General features: G+C 39.1%; 2 protein-coding genes across 4 annotated transcripts in view; one reads left to right on the forward strand and one right to left on the reverse strand.

The window, feature by feature from the left end:
• nckap1 (NCK-associated protein 1) overlaps window positions 1-7,496 on the reverse strand; it is a gene marked incomplete in the record, with an annotated part of 30,434 nt that extends 22,938 nt beyond the window's left edge. Inside the window, 2 exon segments of one of the 2 annotated variants that reach the window (XM_035663381.1) lie at window positions 1,413-1,430; window positions 7,181-7,288. In XM_035663381.1, coding sequence (XP_035519274.1) covers window positions 1,413-1,430; window positions 7,181-7,288 — 126 coding nt within the window. 2 annotated transcript variants of the gene reach the window in all.
• A 1,408-nt stretch (window positions 7,497-8,904) lies between these two features.
• LOC118329290 (dual specificity protein phosphatase 19-like) lies at window positions 8,905-19,179 on the forward strand. 2 transcript variants are annotated; one of them, XM_035663385.1, is made up of 5 exons: window positions 8,905-9,090; window positions 9,477-9,726; window positions 13,753-13,799; window positions 15,894-16,046; window positions 18,122-19,179. In XM_035663385.1, the coding sequence occupies exons 2-5, from the start codon at window positions 9,501-9,503 to the stop codon at window positions 18,302-18,304; spliced, it is 609 nt and encodes a 202-aa protein (XP_035519278.1). In that variant the 5' UTR covers window positions 8,905-9,090; window positions 9,477-9,500; the 3' UTR covers window positions 18,305-19,179. The 2 variants fall into 2 exon arrangements, with proteins under 2 accessions (XP_035519278.1, XP_035519276.1); XM_035663383.1 differs by lacking the exon at window positions 8,905-9,090 and adding an exon at window positions 9,145-9,295.
• The last annotated feature ends 2,045 nt before the right edge of the window (window positions 19,180-21,224 follow it).

Here is a 21,224-nt window from a genome sequence, read left to right on the forward strand (position 1 = left end):
GGAGAATTTCTAGACATGCAAAGTGGTTAAGTAGTGATTAGTTGGTGGCTACTGATAAACGTGCAGATATTTAACATTTCTATGGTTTATTAAAATAGATACAATAACATTTTTCATATTTGTGATCATCAAATTGACTATTAGCCATTTTCCATATGCACGTGCTGGCTTGGCTTTACTCGGTTTGACTCGCCGCATCAGCCCAGCGTGGCAGGGATTTGCATCTCCATTATAACAGGGCTACCAGCATGAAGGTGTGTCTTTAAAGGCAGAGTGCATCAATAGTTGAGAGAGCTCCAGATTGAAGCAGTGAATCAAATAAATAAAACATTATTTTCTGATTGTTTCACAGCAGTTACAGTCTAAAGCACAAACAACCAGTATGCAGACTTGTTTTTACTGAAGAATGTCCGCTAACTTGTTGATAAATAGTTAATTTCCAATAAATTATTCACAATAAAAGTGCCCAATTATTTTGTTATTTAAAAGCTTTTATTATGAAGCTGCAAAATCAGTGAGATGTTGGGTTTTCATCAGCAGTAACTTAATACGACTCCTATAGAGCCGAGAGCGACAGTGAAACTGTAAAATAAAGCAGATATCTTAAAGTAAAAACAAGGACTCAGTAGAGAAACTAAACTTCAAACCACAGTGATTCAGGTAGAAGCTACGAAAGCACTGAGAGCGGACCACTCAGAGACTTTTAAAAACTTTGTCCTGGAAATCTGTGTTTTTTGCCTTTGGGTATTCAACATTAAGACTTTTAAAAACGTCTGTCCGCTGTACAGACATGAGTTAAGTTTAAGAACACACTGTGGGCCGATTCCAGAGACGGTCCGTCTCAGGTGCGGCTCTACTTTAAACTGGAAATGGAAAAGCAAATCAGTGCGGAATGGTTTGACTCGGCGCGGCCAAATGTGCTAATGTAAAAGCCCAATATCACTATGGTGTCTGGGGGCTGTGATTCATGCAGCAACCACTCTCTCACTCATTTTGTCAGGTGCTGTGGCAAAGTTAAGTGCCAGATATAAGTAAAGACTTAACCACCTGTTAATTATTTCTCATTTTTATATTTGAATCTAGTTTTGGCTTCTGCTTTGCAGACTAGTAAAAGAAGATCTTTATTTTCCCAAACAAAGCACAGAAAAACAATGTGTGTGAATGCTGTGTCATAAGCAAATGAACACACTGAATTTCCATTTTAAGGGTGGGTAAATCTGACAGTGGATGGAGCCCAGCCTTACTCTCAGCCTTAGAGATTCAAACATGAAGAGGAGTGAGGCACAAAGGAGAGGACCAACAGATCAGTACAGGTAGCCAGGAGAAGGGGGAGGGAGGGAGGAAGAGGAGGGAGTTGAGGAAGGGTGAAAGGGGTGGGGTTTCATAAGTGGAAGGTGATAAACTTTGCAAACCTTCCAAACTTGTCCTTGCTGCATAGGAGAGGGGGGAAGCATTGGAACGGAGAGAAGAAAAGAAGTTAGAATCACAACAAGAGAGCTGTCGCACCAAGACAAAAATATTGCGTGGATCATACTGGGGTTCGAGAGCGACGAACGCCGCGGTCTACGTAAACACCTCTACACGACCGAACACATCTACACACAACACCACACACACACCAACGAGGACAACGAACCAAGGCAACACATACCACAGTGTCATTGCGACACATCTGAATTTCGAGCCACAGACCCAGGGTATTGCCACCTTAATTACCGCTTATTTTTGCAGCCCCAATTAACCTTGTATCCCAGGAAAAAACAAAACACTGCGGAGGCACTAAAACACAACGCTCTTGCGCGAGATGATAAGGGAGGGAGTTTGGACCAACCCTGGAGGGGAAGGGGGAGTGACAGGTTGAAGGGGCCCTCTACACCCTAGCGGAAGCCGTTCTGGGCCCAGAGGATAACCCCTGGAGTGCCCGGGGGTGCAACCAAGGGGTACCAGAACGAAACCCCAGGCCCGGGGGAAGACTGGTATACAGTAACCCGAACCAGTCTTCCGGGGAAGGCCCAATGTCAGGTAGCTCAATGCCCAACTGCGCCAACATGTGATCATATTAACACTTGTTTGAACGCACGCTGTCTTCGAAGTAACACAACGTGTAGTATCCCTACCTACCCACTCACACACATTAAAAATAACATCCATTTTAGTGTGGTCGGGCTGAAATAATATGACTGACACTCCGTCTTATAAAGAACAGTGTGAAGACAAAGTTTGGCCCCTGCAGTTTTCACAGGCTGCAATGTTTGCTCCACATTTTCTGCTCCATGGCTGTTGCTTAGTAACTGTCAATGCACTGTTACAGTGTTGGGTGCTTCATTGCTGCTCTAATACAGGTTTGAGTTTATTTTCATTTCTGGTTGTCTACCTATTTCTGGTCTGGCCCCAGTCACATAATAAACAGTCAGGCAGTTCTGGTTGAAACTAGGTTTATCCTGGTAGTGAAGTGGTTCGAATATGTGGTTCAGCATTGGTGCAAAATAGCGGGTCAAGAAAAAAGCCTCTGTTTTGTGGGAAACTGTACTAATTCTATCTACTGCTTGAGAGATATACCAATATATATTAAATTAAATTTTAAAATGGTATGTTCCATAAGTAACAATTAAGTGCTTTAACAAAAAGCTCACTAGAAATGAGGTCATTTAGAAACAGTGTCTCATTTGTCTACCAAAGAAAAATCAAATCTAAGGAATTTAATCAAGATTGTTTGTTTATGTTTAATTAGAGATGACTATCAGTAGAGAAAACGTTGAATTGGTCTTCTCCTACTCTCATCATGTCATCTTCACATTGTTTACAGTTAGGCAGTAATCTGCAGGAATGATACAAATACTAATGCTTTGTACAATCTGGGCCTCAGAGGCTCGCCCCCTACAGGAATCCTGGGTGATTACAACCCACAATGAGGCAGTTACAGCAATCGATCTAACTGGTTTCTAGCTAAAATATAGTTCTGCAAGTAAAATAATATTGGCTGTAGTGCTTAAGAACAAACTTTGGTTTTTGCTTTGGAGTGACCTGAACCAAAGCCGCACCAGCCAACTTTCAGTATGTTAAAAAGTCCTGACGGTGTGAGCAGATCATGACCTGGTCGTTAACAGTATAAATGAATGCTTCAGTGACTCAATGACCTAATGAAGGGTTAACTAAACATGCATGATTAACTACACACTGTTGATTGGTCGGTTTTCTTATCTGTTGACTTTCTTCTTGGGAAGTAGAAGAAAAAGAGGAACAAGAACAGTTAAGGAAAGCAGACAGCGAGAGAAAAGGTGAATTATTAACACTCCAGTCATTATAATTTACCCACTTAATTTCTTATGAATTCATTTAGAGGCTCGGCAAATTTAGAATAAAAATGACTTTCATTTATTCCCTTTATTGGTTTTCCAGTGAATAACTGGCTCTGCTTTAAACCAATGATGAAAAACTGACTTCATTCAGAGTGTATTTCCAGCAGCATGTATTGAGCACTGATGATCCCTCAGCAAACATGCTGACCACAGCACACATTCAGAAGTCTGCAGGTTTCCATCCAAACCAAACACTACAACAGGTGATTTCACCAAATCCCACCAAAAAGGAGGGACTAAGCACCTGGTGAAGTCTTCACTTTCAAAGAAAACCTGCATACTCTCAGCCCTCAATGGCCTGACTGCCCATTTGTTACCCAACTCTCCCCAAAAACAAGTTTTGAAATAGAATAAATAAAAATCTATAGTACTATGTATAAATTTATAGACTATATATTTTAGTCTGAAGGACCAGACCATGAGAAATTTATTGAGGCCTTGGGCAATTTGCCCTTAACTGCTCATAAAATGCCCTTGAAATTAAAAACCAGGGGTAAAGTTGCCCCCGGTCCTTCATTAAATGTCAACCTGTAATTTTTTTCCCCCAGTACGTAATTATTCATGTGTGACTGCAGCTACTGTCCCCTCTGAGCCACCATAGGGTAAGCCTATTACAAGGCTACACCTTCCAGTGCATTCTGGGCAACAAAAAAAAACGAGCAGATTTTGTTGATCAGAAAACAGCGACAGTAAGTACGCAGCATGAAGCAGTAGAAAGGGTTGGCACCACACAGCCAGCCGAAGAAGAAAATCCTGATCTCACACAAACCACTGCATCATCAAAAAACAAAACAATCAGTGTTGTAAAAAAAGAGGCGAATAGTGGAGACTGCACTGGTTGGAAACAGAGAAGGTCATTTCCTCTTCAATAAGACCAGCTGAGTGTCCAGTAAAAAGGAAGGTGGTAAACTGCATTATGCTTTAAAATAAACCTCTGTCATATAAACTGACTGCTAATTTACCAATATCCAATGCGGTTGTTGTAGCAGAGATAAAACTTCCCCTAAAAAGTGTGTCAGAGAGGTGTTTATTTCACTTAACGGTACTTTTGGAACGACTTTACACTGACATTATAAATCAGAAGAAGCTACCGGTCCAATATCGACAGTGAGTTTAATCAACATCTCTCTCACACGGTTTTAATGAAACCATTTTTTACAGCCTTACGAGGGGGTTTCTGCTGCAGGGCTATTACACCAAGCTGCATCGTAATTTACAGGTGTTCATGTTGTTACGTCCGTTAGGGAACATCCATTCGAGTTGCTAAAAACACTGAGACCATGACGGTTTTTGACTGTAGTCACGATACATTTGAAAACGTGTATTTTTAACTACCTGCACATTAGCCCAGCAGACAATGGGGGTTACCTGAGTGTAAGCAGGGTTAGGGAAAATAAATACCCTATAAGCGCTGTGTGCAAGACAAAATATGATGTTAGAGGGTCCACTGGCTGAAAGATAAGCAAACAAAAACTTTAATGCCACTCAGCCAAGATTAATTAAGGTGACTGTTACGGAAAATATAAGGAACAGATTTTAAGGTTTTCTGCAGATAGTCAATGATGTGTAATGAGTGAATATGCTTAAAATGGAAAAGAACATTACTGTGATCTTAGATGATAACTGTTAGTGAGCATGACTTACTCTGTCCCAAAGGTAGAAACAAGACAACCAAGTCTGTCACCTTTGTTTTCATTAGGAAACATAATAATGCCACTCCACTGATGATACATTAGAGACATCTGTGTGAGCGCTTCAGCAGGGAATTTATGTGGGAAATTTCAGGAGCTAAAGAGATTAAACTGGTCTCCAAATTGCTGCTGAGGGTACCAGAACCCGTCCAGAATGAGCCCACTGACTGTATCACAGCTTACTGTCCCAGTTCTGTCGTTTCTAGCTTTGGGATGCAGTTGTTACTGGATGCTGGGAAGTTTTCTAATATCACAAGGTGAAAGGAAGCATAAGAAGAAAAAACAAAAAACATTAGAACAGAATTTCAGGGTGGATATGTTCAGAAGCCTTATGGTGAGGCAGATCAGGATAGATATGAAGATGATGGGACAGACAGAAAGAAAAAAGGAAGGAAGGAGGGAGGAAAGGAAGGGCGTACTAAGAAGAGTTATCAGCAGCAAAATCTCAGTGATCGTGTCTGACTGCTCATACTGTCATACTGAGAACTTCCAGTGAATACAAAAACACACGTTTGTTTCTGATTAGTAATTATCTGAACTGTTTAGTTGAGAATCCAATTATCTGACGATAGAATAGACTCAAGGTGCCTTCAGACCACCGACATAATTCCTTCATTTTGGAAATGAGTGCTGAACAGCCTAGGAGAACTGAAATGTCAATAAACAGGAAACAGTATGGGCATTCAGACAGTTTAACTTCTACTCTGTTCTCTCTGAAACTTTGGTAGGATATGACTGACCTCTTTCTCTCTCTCTCTCTCTCCCTCTTTTTATACATCATACATACCCAGGCACAAAGGCTGGTCCCACACAAACAGACCCACTACTCTTTTCCTCCCACACACAAACCATTGGTGTAATACTTGAGCAACACAGTTAAGAGTCAGTCACATTTATATTCCTGCATCCATCGCGCTGTAATAATGTACACAGAAAATTAAGCAGCATATGTCAGTGTTACTGAGATAGGGTTACATATCAAATGCTATACACTTGTGTTAAAAACAATTAGTTAAATTAATGTACTAATTAACTGACAAGCACATTACAGGTTCAACATAAAGTGAGCAAAGCGCCTGCTAAATAAAGCTAGGGCACACAAATGAAGAGATAGTTGCTCTTATCTGTTTTCATGTTATATTTATTATTATTAATGTTATATTTATTATTATTAATGTTATATTTATTATTATTTCTGATTCTGATATTTGATAATGCATTGATTATTTTTCATTATTTATTTTTTGGACTGTCAGATAAAATGGATTGTTTTTTTGTCATCGTAGAGAATTATGATGCCATGATGAGTATTGGTAGATTTATTTCGGACCAGACGCTAACGTTGACTTTAATGATTAATCGGATAAACGAAGCGAGAAAATAAACGACAATAAGCAGCCTTTACGTGCTACTCTCGCTTCATTTTCTCATATTTATATAGCTGCCAGCTTGGGTTAAAACAAACGACGAGAGAACAGGCAGATGAAACCGACCAGCCTTCAGCCTCAGCCTGTATCTGTGTCTGTATCTGTGGTTTGGTGTTTCGGTGTTTCGGTGGAGACGACGCCCGACTGTTAGCTTAGCCAGCCGCCGCCATTACCGGGCGACGTTAGCTGTTAACGCCGCTGCAGGCCCGAGGCTCGCAGATATCACCTCACAGGCTTCATTCGCTCAGGTTTCAGCTGTTGTTGCGGTTTCTGGTTGAGATACAGTTACAATACCGCTTACAACGGGGGTCTATATTCGTCTTTAATGCAACCGAAAATCGGTTTACACGATAAAACCGACGGGCAGCTTTACCGCAAGCTAACGCGACAGCTTGTGGTTAGCAGCGGCAGCATTGAGTGTACATCCAGGGCTGCTGGGGTTATAGTTAGGACAATCTAAGTGTCTATCGACGCATATTCACCTGTTTAAAGCACATGGACACTGGCTACTATACAGAATATCTGGGGTGCATTAATCTAGCTAGCGTTGACGTACAGTGCTATCTAATCAAGCATTCATACTGTCTGTAGCGTTCATATTGACAGTCGTTTGGGGTGCAGCTGCAGATAATGTCCATATAATCCTCCTGTGAACGGTCCTATGTGGCTACTGTTGAGGATATAACTGCGTGTGTGTGCGAACCTTTTTGATATTGTAAACACGGGTCAACATCCCGATGCCTCGGTCGTTGAGGATGGTGAGTTTTTCTGCCAGTTTCTGCTGGCTGGGCTGGATCACACCCCGAGACATCTTCTCGCTGTTCGGTTAAATCTCCAATTCAATCCCGAAAAATAGCACAAATCTCCGCAGCCTCTCGCCCGTAAATGAAGAAAAAAAAGAAGCTGTTTGTGTTTGGCGTTATTTAGATTTCGCCCATGTTCAGATATTCGGGGACAGCAGCTTCCTGTACTCCACCCCACCGTCTCCCTGCCTGCCTGGTGTTTTTTTTTTTTTTTTTCTCGGTCACTGGGATGAGGAGTTGTCCTGGTTTTCACAACGAGGCTGGCTGCTGTTGCGTTCACTGACCCTCGTTAATAATCCGACTGTATCCCAAATCACTATTCGATGTTATAATGTCAGAAATCGAATATGGGCAGTGTTGGGCTGGTTACTAAAAAAGTCATTTGTTACTCTAGTCATTATTCCTTTAAAAAATAATATTATTGTTACTTTATTTATTACTCCATGTCAACAGTAATTAGTTACCCACAAAATTGGTTGTTGTGTCCCTTCTCCCCAATACTGAGACTCAAGGCGATTAAAATAAGTTAAAAAGATAAGACAAAATAAAGTAAAAAATAAGTTTTGTTTGTTAATATAAAGGTAATGGGAATATTTCCAGCCTCTAAGTGTAAGCAGTTCAGTCTTTCAAGCTAGTTTCCTCCACGATTAAAGAAATGTATTCAAGAATGTGATTGTTGGATTTCAAATCAGTAGGAGGTGATAACGAAAATAAGGTTGTAACTAGAAATTTATTTTGGGTGGGGGTAACTAATATAATTATGGAGATTTATTAGTAATTAGTTACACTACTAGTTACTGGGGAAAGTAATATTATTGCAAGAAATACCTTACTGCCCAACATTGATCCCTTCACTGATGCAAACTACCTCAAAGTGCATTTTCCAGATGGATACTAAAATATTTAAGGTAGAGCAGACTAAAATAAAATCTCATAAACTTATTGTAAGGCCACTAGTGAGTAGATTCACATAAACACATACACAATGCTGCTACATAGTGCTTCATCAGACATGCTTTAACTAATCGGTGCATCTTATGTTTTTGTGGTAAAATTACAAGTAAACTTTTTTTGGTGCTTTTTTATCAAAATGCAGATTTTGTCTGTTTTCATGCTTTGTTGCACCATTGTATTTTCAGCACATACAGCTTGGCATTTAGTTAGTATGAAGAGATACATACGAGTATAGTTTAACTGTATCAAAATACATTTTTCTAAATTAAAGTCTAATAGATAAACTATAATTTTGACATTAAAAATTCTATTCCTTCTACGTAATTAAACTTCCAGAATCTTGATATGCAAAATATGTTGATCTATAAAGTTTTCTGCTTTGAGTTGCAAATTGGACCAGGGTTGACTTCCGAACTATTTGTGATTTCATGCTCATGCTCGTAGTCCCTTAACTCGATATCCTCAGTGGGCACAGAGAAACTTTCCACTTTCAGCAGATGAATGCGAAAACATCCTTCTAGTGTCAAACTCTGCACAGACATGAATCTGCACAGTGAAGATCAAACATCCCACTGTAGGATGAGGAAGAAAAAACATTTTTGAGTGGAGGGGAACTTTAACTATTTTGATTCTGATTCGTCCGATTTTACTGTGAATCCTGAACGCACCACATTGTTGACGCAGCTTCCGACTCCGCTGTCAGTCCTGAAGCTTTTACTGCTGCTACAGTAGCTGTTTCCCACACATTTACCCTCTAATACACACTCTAGCTGTAATATCATGTTATTTTTAGGCTTAAAGCAGCGATGATCTTGTCTTTGGGGGAGTTTGGATACATTCAGTACATTTAGAGCAGGTGGGTGCCCGAAGCAGGGAAATGAAAATGAAAAAAGCTCTGTGTTTTTGTTCACAATCATGCATTATTTATAGGTGTTATGTACCTCAGTGCCCACTTTTCCATTCAAAACTTCTCACATTGTGTACATACGTTAGCTGTTGTGAGTACATGCACCAAAAGGTTGAGTTCATCTGGTGTAACACCCTGTAAACCCACTGACAATGTAAGTTAAAGAGCAACCGGTGTGGGGAAAGGATACCAGTCTTAGAAATGACTGAATCCAAACTTGATTTGTAATTGTATTGTACAGCATACTTTATTTAACCTTTAGGTCACTGCATATAAATGCTCATATTGGGCTGTTTAACCTAACCCTTCCCCTAATAGTCTTTGGTTCGTTTCAGCTGAGTCCTGTAAACCCTGGTGTGATGCATTCGCTGGCTCAGGAGATCCAGGGCTTCTCCAAAAACCGTCTGAAGAAACAGTGCACACATGTTACCACGGTGACAGGCAGGAAGCTGCTGGAGAGGAGGGCTGATGGAGGAGAGGGAGAGGAGCAGGTTGAAGAGCTGGAGGAGGGAAGTGGATGTGGATTTGTAGAAGATAAAAGTCTGGACCTCCAAGTCGGTGTCGTTCGCCCCTTCCTACTGCTGGGTAACAGTTACTACCTCTACTAATAATAGTACTATTGTTTTCTAGAGGTTCTCTTAGCATGAATGCACACTCTGCTTGCTGTATACTTTTACTATTATTGTTACTAACAACAACTGCCACGCTTACTTACTTACAAGTATTACTACCGCCACTGAAGCTACTCTTACTACTTAACTAATGCTCTTACTATTACTTTTACTACTATCATCATTATAGCAACTACTGTTACTGCCGTCACTACTTGTAGCACTGTTTGAGCACTACTACAGTGACTGCTACTATTAATACAACTACTGCAAATATTATTATTACTAGTCCTTCTGTTGCTACTACAACACAACACTTACACCACAAGTACCACAACTACCTTGATTTTTTTTACTACCACCAGGCGGTAGAAACAGTACTTAAATAATGTACGGTACTCATGACTTAAATATTATTTAAGAGAAAATACAAAGTACAAAAGTACCTTTTTGAAGATTTTCTGAAAAGTTTGTTACTTTATACTCAAAAGGTCCCATATCTCAACCATTTCAGTAAAACACTGTCTCCAAAAGAATCCCTCTGCTGTTCTCTATTCACTTTTCCAATAGTTGACAGCAGTTACACCACCAAAATTTATTGAAGTAAAAGTAGGACAAAGGACGTGTTTTTGAATATATATATAAAAGATTACAAGTACAGAAAAACTACAGCGGTAGTAAAGTTAACAGAACGGTCTGACTGTTATATATAAAAAGCCTCACCTGCAGTAATTAAAGTGCTTATAAGTATCTGTGATCAAATATTCTAAACTCTTTTGCTTTTTTTGGAGCGTTTGATTTTATTTCACACCCTTTTCAGCAAATGGAACTTGCTCAGGTGTCACCACACGATCCCTCTACATAACGTCGGTATGGTGATAATGTACAGTTATATACTTACTAGTAATTAGTTGCTTTCTACTCCTGGCTCCTACAGAAATATGGCTATTAATAAAACACCGAGCACTGCTGCTGCCACTATTACTGCTACTCCTGCTGCTACTCCAACCACTACAGCTGCTTCTATAGACGGATGTTAATTTATTATATGTTAATAGTAGAACAGTGGAAAGACTGTGCTAGAGCCTGTGAGGTTTAAACTATCCAGCAGCATTAGTTTCATAGTGTATCAGGTCACTTCAGTATTCCAGATCACAAAGGCACTAGGTCATGGTTTGTTCCTAATAATAAATAAATAAATTCCTAATAACGAATAAATCAATGTCATTAATTTTGAATTTGTCTCCAGAAGCATGTACCCTTCAGCTGTAGGACGCAGGTTGACACCCTCACATGTCAGCATGTATCCGTTGCTGCTCAAGTGTTCTTGAGTTTGACATTGAATCCCCTCACAGCTCTGGGGTGCTGTTCACTTCTGTAGCTTATGCTGTGCTTTGACCTCACTGCAGGACAGAATCAAAGAGAGAATTTCTCAGCAGAGATCAATAAAATATTACATCTGTTGGGCTCAATAGAGGTGACTCTTTCTCATACAGCGGTTCACTGTTAATATAAACTGTTATTACAGCTTACAGGATAAGTTCTTTGACAGGTTTTCAGTAAACCACCTTGTTAAACTTTTGACAGATTCTCTCCAATACTGAAATGGCTCTTTGTCCCCCTGGACAATAGAGACACTGTTTGATTTGCTTGTTTTTTTTCTTTTCTTCATTTCAGGCTGTCATTCAGCTTGACAAGAGGCCTCTTGTATGTAATGCTCTCGTCACAGTATTATGTGTATACGCCCTGTGAGACTGGAGATGATTTCCGCTCTGCGTACTTTGTACACCCTCAGCTCTTTTTAGCACTATGCTGTGATTTCAGTATCTAATATTTATAATAAACTGCCATCCTTTTCTAAATATCAGCGACGATTATCATTTTGCCATGCATATAACTGTAACCCGCCTGGATGGCTTTACAGTGCAGAAATGAATCTAAACCAGGCAGACAGACCTTAATGTTTACAGTAAAATTAATACATTACTAATAAGGCTTTTATCGCTGTCTTTTGTATTTCCAAAATGTTGTCTTTTTAATGAAATGTGAAAAAACAGCTTTGTTTAAAGGAACCGCTCAACATTTTATGAAATACACTTATTTGCTTTCTAGTATTTCTGTTCTATAGATGGCAATCAAAGAGGATAGCAAATAAGAATTTCATTATACAGAGGAACCTGTTCTCTGTGCACATGACAAGAAAGCTCTTTAATGTTGAAACACTACACTTGTAAAGATATTTTTAAGAGTTTTTAGGGTTATTTTTCTTAAGATAGTGGATAATTGTCTGAACCAATAAAAGAACATTTAATCCTTCATCTGAAAACCTAAAAAGCATCAAATATTGAGATCATTGTTTAACATACATTTCTTTGGGCAATATGTAACACACAGGAGAAATCAATGGAGAGGCAGAAGGTGGTTTTCAGGGTTCTACTCAGAAGAATAAAGATGACTGAGAGCTGTCTTCTGTTGTGTAGCAGATTGAATTTGGTCCTGTGTCACACTAAAAATGCTCTAAAACTCCTGGCATTCCTGCATCTTTCCACAGACGTGTCAGTTTAAATTTTTTCCTTCTGCACTGATGAGGCACATGGGCTGGAGCTGGCTTATTTCCAAACACACTCTATCCTTTGGATTTAGATTTTCTTCTCAACACCATGAATTTGGCATTATGTGAAAATGTCTTTGGCTACTGCTAAGAGTGCAAATATTGCTACTTTGAAGGCAGTGAGCTGCTGCAGAGTATCCACTCTGGAAATCTGGAGGAAGTCCTGCCTTCATATTCTCTTTCCTGCCCATATGTCTCTTTCACATAATTATGCAGCTCCTGCTATTTTAGACTATCACCGCTGTCTCCATGAAGAGTTATTTGACAAATTGAAAGAGATTGTTGCTCATTCTGTTTTAAGCTGTCTCCTTTAATGGTTATCTGCCTTTGTCAACTTAAATAGTCATTCAGGTTGGCTTGCTGCATGGTCTTTTTCATTGTATTTCCTCCATTAGTGACCTGCTTCCTCTGCTGCATTAGTCATTCAAACTCTTGAAGGCTGTTGTCATGAAAACGCATTTGCTCCCTCTTTTCATGAAAAGCATAAACTTCCTTCTCTGCAGCTGTAGATAATATTGAATGTTTATTTCAGCAGTTTTTAAGCCTACCCTAGAGCTGCCATACAAATGATCTGATTCTGGGTTTTTTTCTGTAGCTTTAAGCCATTTTACTGTTGGTTTCCGCTGACTGATATCTTCCCTCCGTGGTGCTGCAGCTGTTCAGAAAGGAATTTCTGTCTTTATGTTTTCCTACTAAGTGATATAGGCGCTGATATCCAGCAGCATTTGCCTCCTGCTGCTAAAGTTTTACAGCACTAGTTTTGTTTTATAACTCTGTATTTCTGTGGGGTCTCTCTTTCTAAGACACTGTTCCCTGCTTTATTTTATCAGGAATAAAGCTGCAGGGATAAGCTTTTCACATTTTTCCCAGAGCCCTGGGTGACATCTTCAGAACACATCTTTTGTTTAACTGTCAAACAGTCTAAAACCCAAAGATATTTAACTTAAAATGATTCAAAACAAATAAATATTGCAAATCCTCACATTTTAAAAGCTGGAACCAGCAAATGTTTGGCATTTTAGTTTCAGAGGAATAATGGATTATCAAAGTTGTTATCTTCCGATTGACTATCGGCTTCTGTTCTAATTAGGAATAAAAATATGCAGCACAGTTTAACAAAACCAGCAATATCACCACTGTAACACATATACATATACAAATACAACTGAATTACTGTAAGTGGTACATTTTCTCTCATGTTAAAATAATAAGGCAGATGCCAATTAATATTCATGTAAAGAAAGAAGGAAAAGCATAATTTTTATCATTTTATCACTGAGCAATTATTATCAGCCTGCAGGAAGCATATTTTAAATAGATACGTTTTAGTAAGCAGGGGGAGGCATGCCCTCTTGTCTGTCTTCTCATCAAGTTTTTCTGCCTTTTCAGCCTCTCAGGATGCAGCCCACGACATTGACACCCTGCAGAGATATAAGGTCAGTACAGAGGGATCAATAGAGCGAGCATGCCCTTGCCTTGTTGTGATCGCATGTGCAGTGACATGAGATTAGAGGCAACCCGTAGGTGTGCTTTCCTGCGGCTCAGCAACGAGCGGCCAATAGCCAGAGGAGCTTCATGACTCATGCAGTGACAATTTAGCTCAGTAGAGGGAGTAAATGATTATATCAGAGAAATGTGACTACTCCTCTTTGCAGTGGCTGCGCCCAGGCATGAGCATATTGCTGCCTGTGCAGTCTCAGGATGATGAATTGGATAGATTACAAATACCTTCACTTCCTGTTTCTGGGATGAAACCTTTGACTGCCTAATAAGCAAACCGGCCAATGTTCCCCAGATAGCTATTACAGGTCCAGAGACTTGACTGTGGGCTCGAATCACAGTTTATAAACGGATCTGTTCTTACACCACCAACTTGTGCTTCAGTAAAAAGACCGTAACACTGTATCAGGTGGTGTTGTACTCTGTTCAGCACAGGTATGAGTATGATTACAATATATTCACCGTGTATATTGGTTTGTATTGTATTCAGGTCATAATACAATATGGGTCAGATAGAGACTGCTTATTTATCTCCCTGTTTTAGTGGTTCTAATAATGTCAAGGTTAACAGTTGAGAATGATGCCAGTTTTGTTTCTGGGTGCTTAAACTTTGCTGCATTTCCCACTCTGCTGTATTTAGCTTCTCTATCAAATCTTTAGTAATGCATGAAAAGAGCAAACAAAGGGATGGTATCATGTGTGTTACCAAAGTCAGACATTCACTTTTATTTCAGCAGGTGGACCCAAATTACATCATTAATCATGATATTTTTTGTTTCGCTGGCTAATTACTACATAACTTGATTTGAGAACACACCTGCGCAAACATGGCAGAGAATAATCAGAAACGTGGTGATGGTGTTAATAGTTAGGGTAGTCCAGCTATGTCCAGGTGTCCCAAAACCTGGATATGGTATAAATCAAACTACTTTAATAACATTTGACTGAATAAATAAACATGTAAGCAGGATTTTCCAAAAATCTGATTATAACTAGGATATTACTGTGCGTGTAAACACACTTAATTAGTGATTAAATGTGCTCTGTATCGTTCTGTATTCTTATTAAAGAGAAAGGCTGCTATTATTCTCTCAAATCGGATGGAGGATGGACATCCGATAGCTGCCCGGAGGTCAGCCTCAACATGGCGTCTGGTAGCTGCTCTCCACAGGTAAGTAATTCTGTTGTGCACACAATTAAATATTTTTGAGGGATGAATGTTGGCTAGCTGTCTATTAGAATTATATAGCTGTATGCGCTAGTGTTAAATGGCACATCATGAAGTTAGCCAGCATTCATAACTCAAACATTTTAATCATGCACACAAGAGAGTTATAACATACCTGTGGAGAGCAGCTGCCAGACGCCATGTTGAGGTTGCAATCACATTAAATCATACCCTCGAATCTATGCCTGTGTGAGTGAGATAATTCCTTTTTAAAGAAAATGCATTTCTCATTTGAGCCATGGCAACAACAAAAAAACACACGCACACAAATGTAATTAAGTTCACATCCAGAGATGTTTTAGATCAAAATTGCAAATACTTTTAAATACATATATTTGTGAATTTCTATTACATTTACTTGTATTTACAAGAAATATTTGAGTGTGCATCAGAAATACATGTATGAACATTTTTAGATTTTATTACATTAATATACGGATCTGTGCGCATTCAATACTATCAAGACTCATCTGACAGGACACACCGGTACGATGCTAAGATGTAGAGCTAGAGAGAATTTAGCCCTCAGAGAAAAGCTAAATTTAAGTGAGAGTAGACTGACACTGTAAAATGAATTGGAGCCATCTGTCTTCTTTCCCGTACCCCCCCCCCTCTTTTTTCTCCCTCTCTCACATTCTCTTCTCTTCATCTTTTTTCATTCCTCTTCCTCACTCTACCCTCTCACTCAGTCACATTCAGGTGGTGTCACGTCATCAATATGGCTGTCAGAATATCATTCTTGCCAAAGCGAAAAGTAACAGACAAGTCAATGCTCAGGGATTTTCATGTCTCTTCCTGTCAGGTCTCTCATGTGCTAAATGTTGCCTATGGAGTCACTAACCTGTTCCCAGATCAGTTGGTTTATAAGACGCTTCAGATCCTGGACCTCCCAGACACTGACATCACTTCATATCTTGGGGAGTGCAGCTCCTTCATAGATCAGGCACGAAAACAGGTATAAACACACACACACACACACACACACACACACAGAAACAATTAGCATGTAATCATCCACTTTTACACAGTTGACAGTTGAAAGAGGAGGATGCAAAAAAATATATTTTAAATTTAAACTTAGGTAAAATATCAATACTATAATGTAGAATGTAGAATTTTTTAAATAAAAGTTTTTCTTCTTTTTTTAAAACATTTTTGGAATTATGCTTATTGCCATTTTGGCCAATTTACCTGCAGTAACATGAAATTTAAATAACTGAGTAAAGTGCAAGTTCCCTAAAATTCAGCTTTAGAAAATGTACTTAGTCATCTTTCACTTTCAGATGCAGACATATCATCCATCATATTTTTTAAGATACAAAATGCATCAAATCTATTAAAATATTAGTCATCCACTTTTTTCTCTTTTTTCTCAGGAGGCTCATGTAGCCAAAAAATGCTGTTTTTATATCTGCCAGCTAATTTACCATGCCAGTGTGTGCACACAGCTATTTTGCTACCTCACTGTGATGCATTTATAGACATCTACAGCAGTCGGTTATCTGTAACTCAGCACAAAGGCGAGGTGGGTGGAGGGTGGTTACCTATTAGAAGACCTTGATGGGGTCATTTAATTTAGGAGAAAGTCAGAACATTCTCTGCTTACAATTAGTTTTCACTCAGTCTTTTCACATCCTGTATAAAGTCCTTTTTAAGGGACTATTTCCTGGCAGAGACTTGCACTTCTTCCAGTGCGTGTGTGTGTGTGTGTGTGTGTGTGTGTCAGGAGATTGACCGTAAGCAGAACATAATGTGATGTGAGCACTGATATGAAAACGCTCAACTCGAGCGCAATGAAATAACAGCAAAACAAGAAACTCTGACAAAACCAAATTAAGTCTCTGTGTTCGCTGTGATGGATTATCTTGCTCAAGCAATTTTCAGTCTGCAGAAGTTTTTTGTTGCTGTTTTTTTTTTTCAAACAGAAAGAAAACAAGACCCAATGTAACTATAGTGACTGCAGACACCAGCACAAATAATATAAAGCAGCAGAGAAACCTCTTTGATTTATAGAGACATATAAAAGACTGATATCATTGGTGTAGCCATTTGATGTGCTTCATTTGATTGTATTTTACTCAGAGGACCAGCTTGATTGGGTTATATTGTGAAATGAAAGCACAGATAATACTGATAACATGTCAATTACAGCAACCAAGGCACTGCAGGTTTGTGTAGCCAAAGCTAATTTAAATCTCCTGTCCCTCAATGGGTATTGATTGACATGTAAAATAAAAAATGTGCCTACGGTTTCTGTTCTGCTCCATCTCAGCCACAAAAGAGACTTTATTCTGTGATGGGAGGCTCCATGTTGAATAAAAGAGACAAATGTGTCAATATGCTGAGCTTCAGAACTGAGCCGTGGGCACGCATTGTCTAAAGATGTGGCTGGAATTTAAAAAATTCATTTCCAGCCAGGCACTCTAGGCAGTAAAATAATTACATCAACATTAATATTAATCATATCGCAAATTTGGACACACACACAAACCACAGTCACATATTTATTCCGTCTCAACTTGCCCTACATGCTCTGTCTAATGCTGCTTTCACAGAGTCAGGAATTACAGTTTTTCTCAGGGAAAAATGCCGTGAAATGACTCTTCAAGTTGTAATTTTTCTGATCTATCCGATGTGGTTTATAATTTTTAAATGACAAAAAATAACATATTTACTCACTAGCAGTATATGGCCTCATTGATTATTTCAGTTTTCAGACATCAGCCTCTGAGACTTCTGACACAACCTCAATACAATTAAATTCCATTTACCTGCATTGTATTGGCGTGGCAGCAGGAATCATATTATATTGAAAATATGTTTCTAAACCTATACATTTGCTGGTAAGCTTATAGTTGCATTCGTTAACAGAGCTTACCATATCATTATATTGCAACATTTTATGGGGAATATGATTTCATGTAGGTCAGACAATCCATGTTTATTCAGTTTTTACCAAACTTGAACATGTGCCCTCTATAATGTTTACCCTCACTGTTTTCCTGTCCCATTCACTGTCTCTTCCCTTAGGGCGGTGTGGTGCTGGTCCACTGTAACGCAGGCGTATCACGCTCTTCCTCTATCGCGATTGGCTACCTGATGTTGACGGAGGGGCTGTCTTTTGATGATGCATACAATCAGGTGAAGCTGGCGAGGCCCTCAATTCGCCCCAACCCCGGCTTCTACCAACAACTACAGAGCTACAAACCTTAAAACTGCATTCATTGATTTTTTTTTGTCCATTTGGGAGCAGCATAAACGATTTGTGAACACAACACTGACATATCAACACCTTTGAAGTGAATATGATGAACTTGTCAGCAAACAGTTGCCTATTTACACATTCAGTACAGAGCGAGTTCAGTATTCACTCTGCTTCTAGCTCTGCTTTGGTCTCCACCATTTCCTGAGGACAATATCTGTCTCTTTAGCAGCTAAATGCTCCACTGTGTTCACCAGCAAGTCGCTAACTATGTCTGCCTGCCATTTGGTGCTGTGCAGGTAGTGTATAGTTTTTATTATATAATATATATAGTATTCACTGAATCCAGCTGCCTGCTGCTGGAAATGATGTTGATGAGAGCTGTAAGAGTGAACCAAAACCAAAAACCAATTTATTTAAAGATGTTTAAATGTTCTGAGAACTACAGATTTGGTGATAATTCGGTGTGTTTGTCACAGCGACTCTTCTCACATTACACGTTGTCAGTTCATCCATTGTTTGTGAATTTGTGATTGTGAACACTGATTAGTGCTGCTTTAAGGAACTACAACTATCTTCTTCACCTAAACATTTTATTTTGAAAATTGTTGTTGTTGTTTTCCTTATCAAAGATAATGAAAATGTGTGTGCCATATGTATGTTCATACACTTGCCCAGTATGTATGCATGTGTTAGGTGTGTCAATTGTCTAAAAAAACACAGTTAGTTAGTGAAAAACTGTCAGCCTTTAATTCCACAGTAGTAAAATCTTTGTTAAGAAACTGATTTCCTAGAGCCATTAATTTTGGAGGCACCTTTCTCTTAGTTTTCTTTGCAGTATGGATTGTTTTCTAATTAAAGACATACCAGTTTTTCATGAGGTACAACTTGATTTCTTTCTTCTTTCACTACACAAACACATACACCATCAATTATAATGATTACCCTCACTGCTGCATTGTCTCTATCAATTTAACAACTTTGCAAAGTTGATGCGCTAACCTCGCTCCCTTGAAATAATTAACTTGTAATTAGCTTCATAGATAATGAGGGAGAATCCAGTTGGCTCACACACTAATCAACAAACACCGCTGGGACGAGCTACTGATGCTGCAAACTCACACAACACAAATCTATATCATATTCTAATCTTCTCTGTTTAAATGGAAATAAAGTCTATAGATGTGTGTTTGTTGTTCACCCAGCTGAGCACAATTTCTGATAGTGATTGTTATTGATTAATGTCCGCAGTGTTGGAGTTAACCGTCCAGTCTGTGGAGGAGGAGATGTTCTGCACACTTAATTCTATGCAATTTAAATATATTAGTCCAATTGTAAGACAGAAAATCAGAAACTACATGCTGAGTTACATAATCTGCAAAGTTACAGTGACATAAAATAAGCATGACTTTACTGCCACAAAGCACACAATGACCATAACTTAACTGCAGTTATGAATAATAATAGTGACTGTGTGACTTCACCAGCTGCTTAGATTTGTCTGGTTTTAAATAGTCTGTTTTCAGGCTGAACTTTTGATTAAAATGTCCAGTGTGTAAGATTTAGGGGGATTTATTTACAGAATATGCAGGTACAATTGTGGATTAAGTGGACTAAAGGTTGGAGAAGTGAGCTTGGGTCAGAAAGTTTGTTGGTTCAATCAACCCGACCGGCTGGAAAATCTGCATGGGCAAAGTAAAAAGCTGCCCTTGCCCCTCCCTCATTACCAGCACTAAAGTGACCTTATGCGCGGACTCCACCATGTTGCTCCCATGGATGTATGAAGAGAACCGCATGCAGCATGGGAGGCGACGCTCCATTCATTCCTGCGAAAGCCTGTCAGTGGCGCATGAAGCCAAAAAAGTCACTTCCTGCTGTAAAGAAATTACTTGGGTGAATGCATACTGTGCATGCTCTATAATGGGCGACAGAGGCACGGTTCCTCCTAAATGCTTGGAACAGGAAGGTGAGGTGAGAGGTATGCAATCTGCAAGTGCACCGCTAAATCCCACAAAGTCCCATATGTCCCTCTCAGGATGAATTTGAACTTTGGTGATCCTCAGCATTTCATCTAGTGCCATCATCGGTTCAAATTTGAACAAAAAGCTGCAAAATTGACAACATTCCCATCAGCCTCAGCTGTACATTGTGTTTAATGATAAACACTAGCATGCTAACATGTTAAACTAAGATGGTGAAAAGTGACACCTGCTAAACATCAGCATGCTCTCAGGATTTGTACTCACTGACTGTGCAGTTAGTTTTTTCCATGCTAAGTATTCTGTTCAAATGCACTTCAGCAGTAAGTGAGCCCATCAACGTTTGTATGCTTTTTCAAGAGGAACTAATGTACTGACTGGTCTGACAATGGCACTCTCAGTCACTGCTTTAAACTGCTCATTCTTTCAGTGACAATGATGATTCTGTATCCGTTCACTGAAAATGTGGTGTTAACATTTTGTGTAACATTTAGGAGGATCTATTAGCAGAAATAGAACATAATATTCATAGGTATCTTTCCATTAGTGTATAATCACCTGAATAGAGTAGTCGTTGTTATCTAGAGACAATGCAGGTCACCTTGACGATGGAGTCTGCCATGTTGAACCGACAGACATTTCTACAGTAGCCCAGAAGGGACAAATTAAACACTGGCGTTCACATTTTTCACACATTTTGTGGCCCCCGTAGTTTCTTCTTCGTGCTCACAATCTGCAACTACACCACAAGATGTCACTAAATCCTACACACTGATCTTTTATAGATTTTGTTTGGACATTGGACAAAAAAAAAATTAAATAAAATGAGTGGTGGTGAAAAACATTTTTCTATGTCTGTTTGTTTTATTGGCTGCGTCATTGCAAAGTTCCACTTTGATCAACAGATAAAGTTGCATGTATTGTATCCTTGCCTGTTAGCATAAAATGGTTT

The sequence above is a fragment of the Morone saxatilis genome, unplaced genomic scaffold (assembly GCF_004916995.1).
Source record: "Morone saxatilis isolate NCDOM2014 unplaced genomic scaffold, NCSU_SB_2.0 Contig19, whole genome shotgun sequence".
Taxonomy (NCBI): domain Eukaryota; kingdom Metazoa; phylum Chordata; class Actinopteri; family Moronidae; genus Morone; species Morone saxatilis.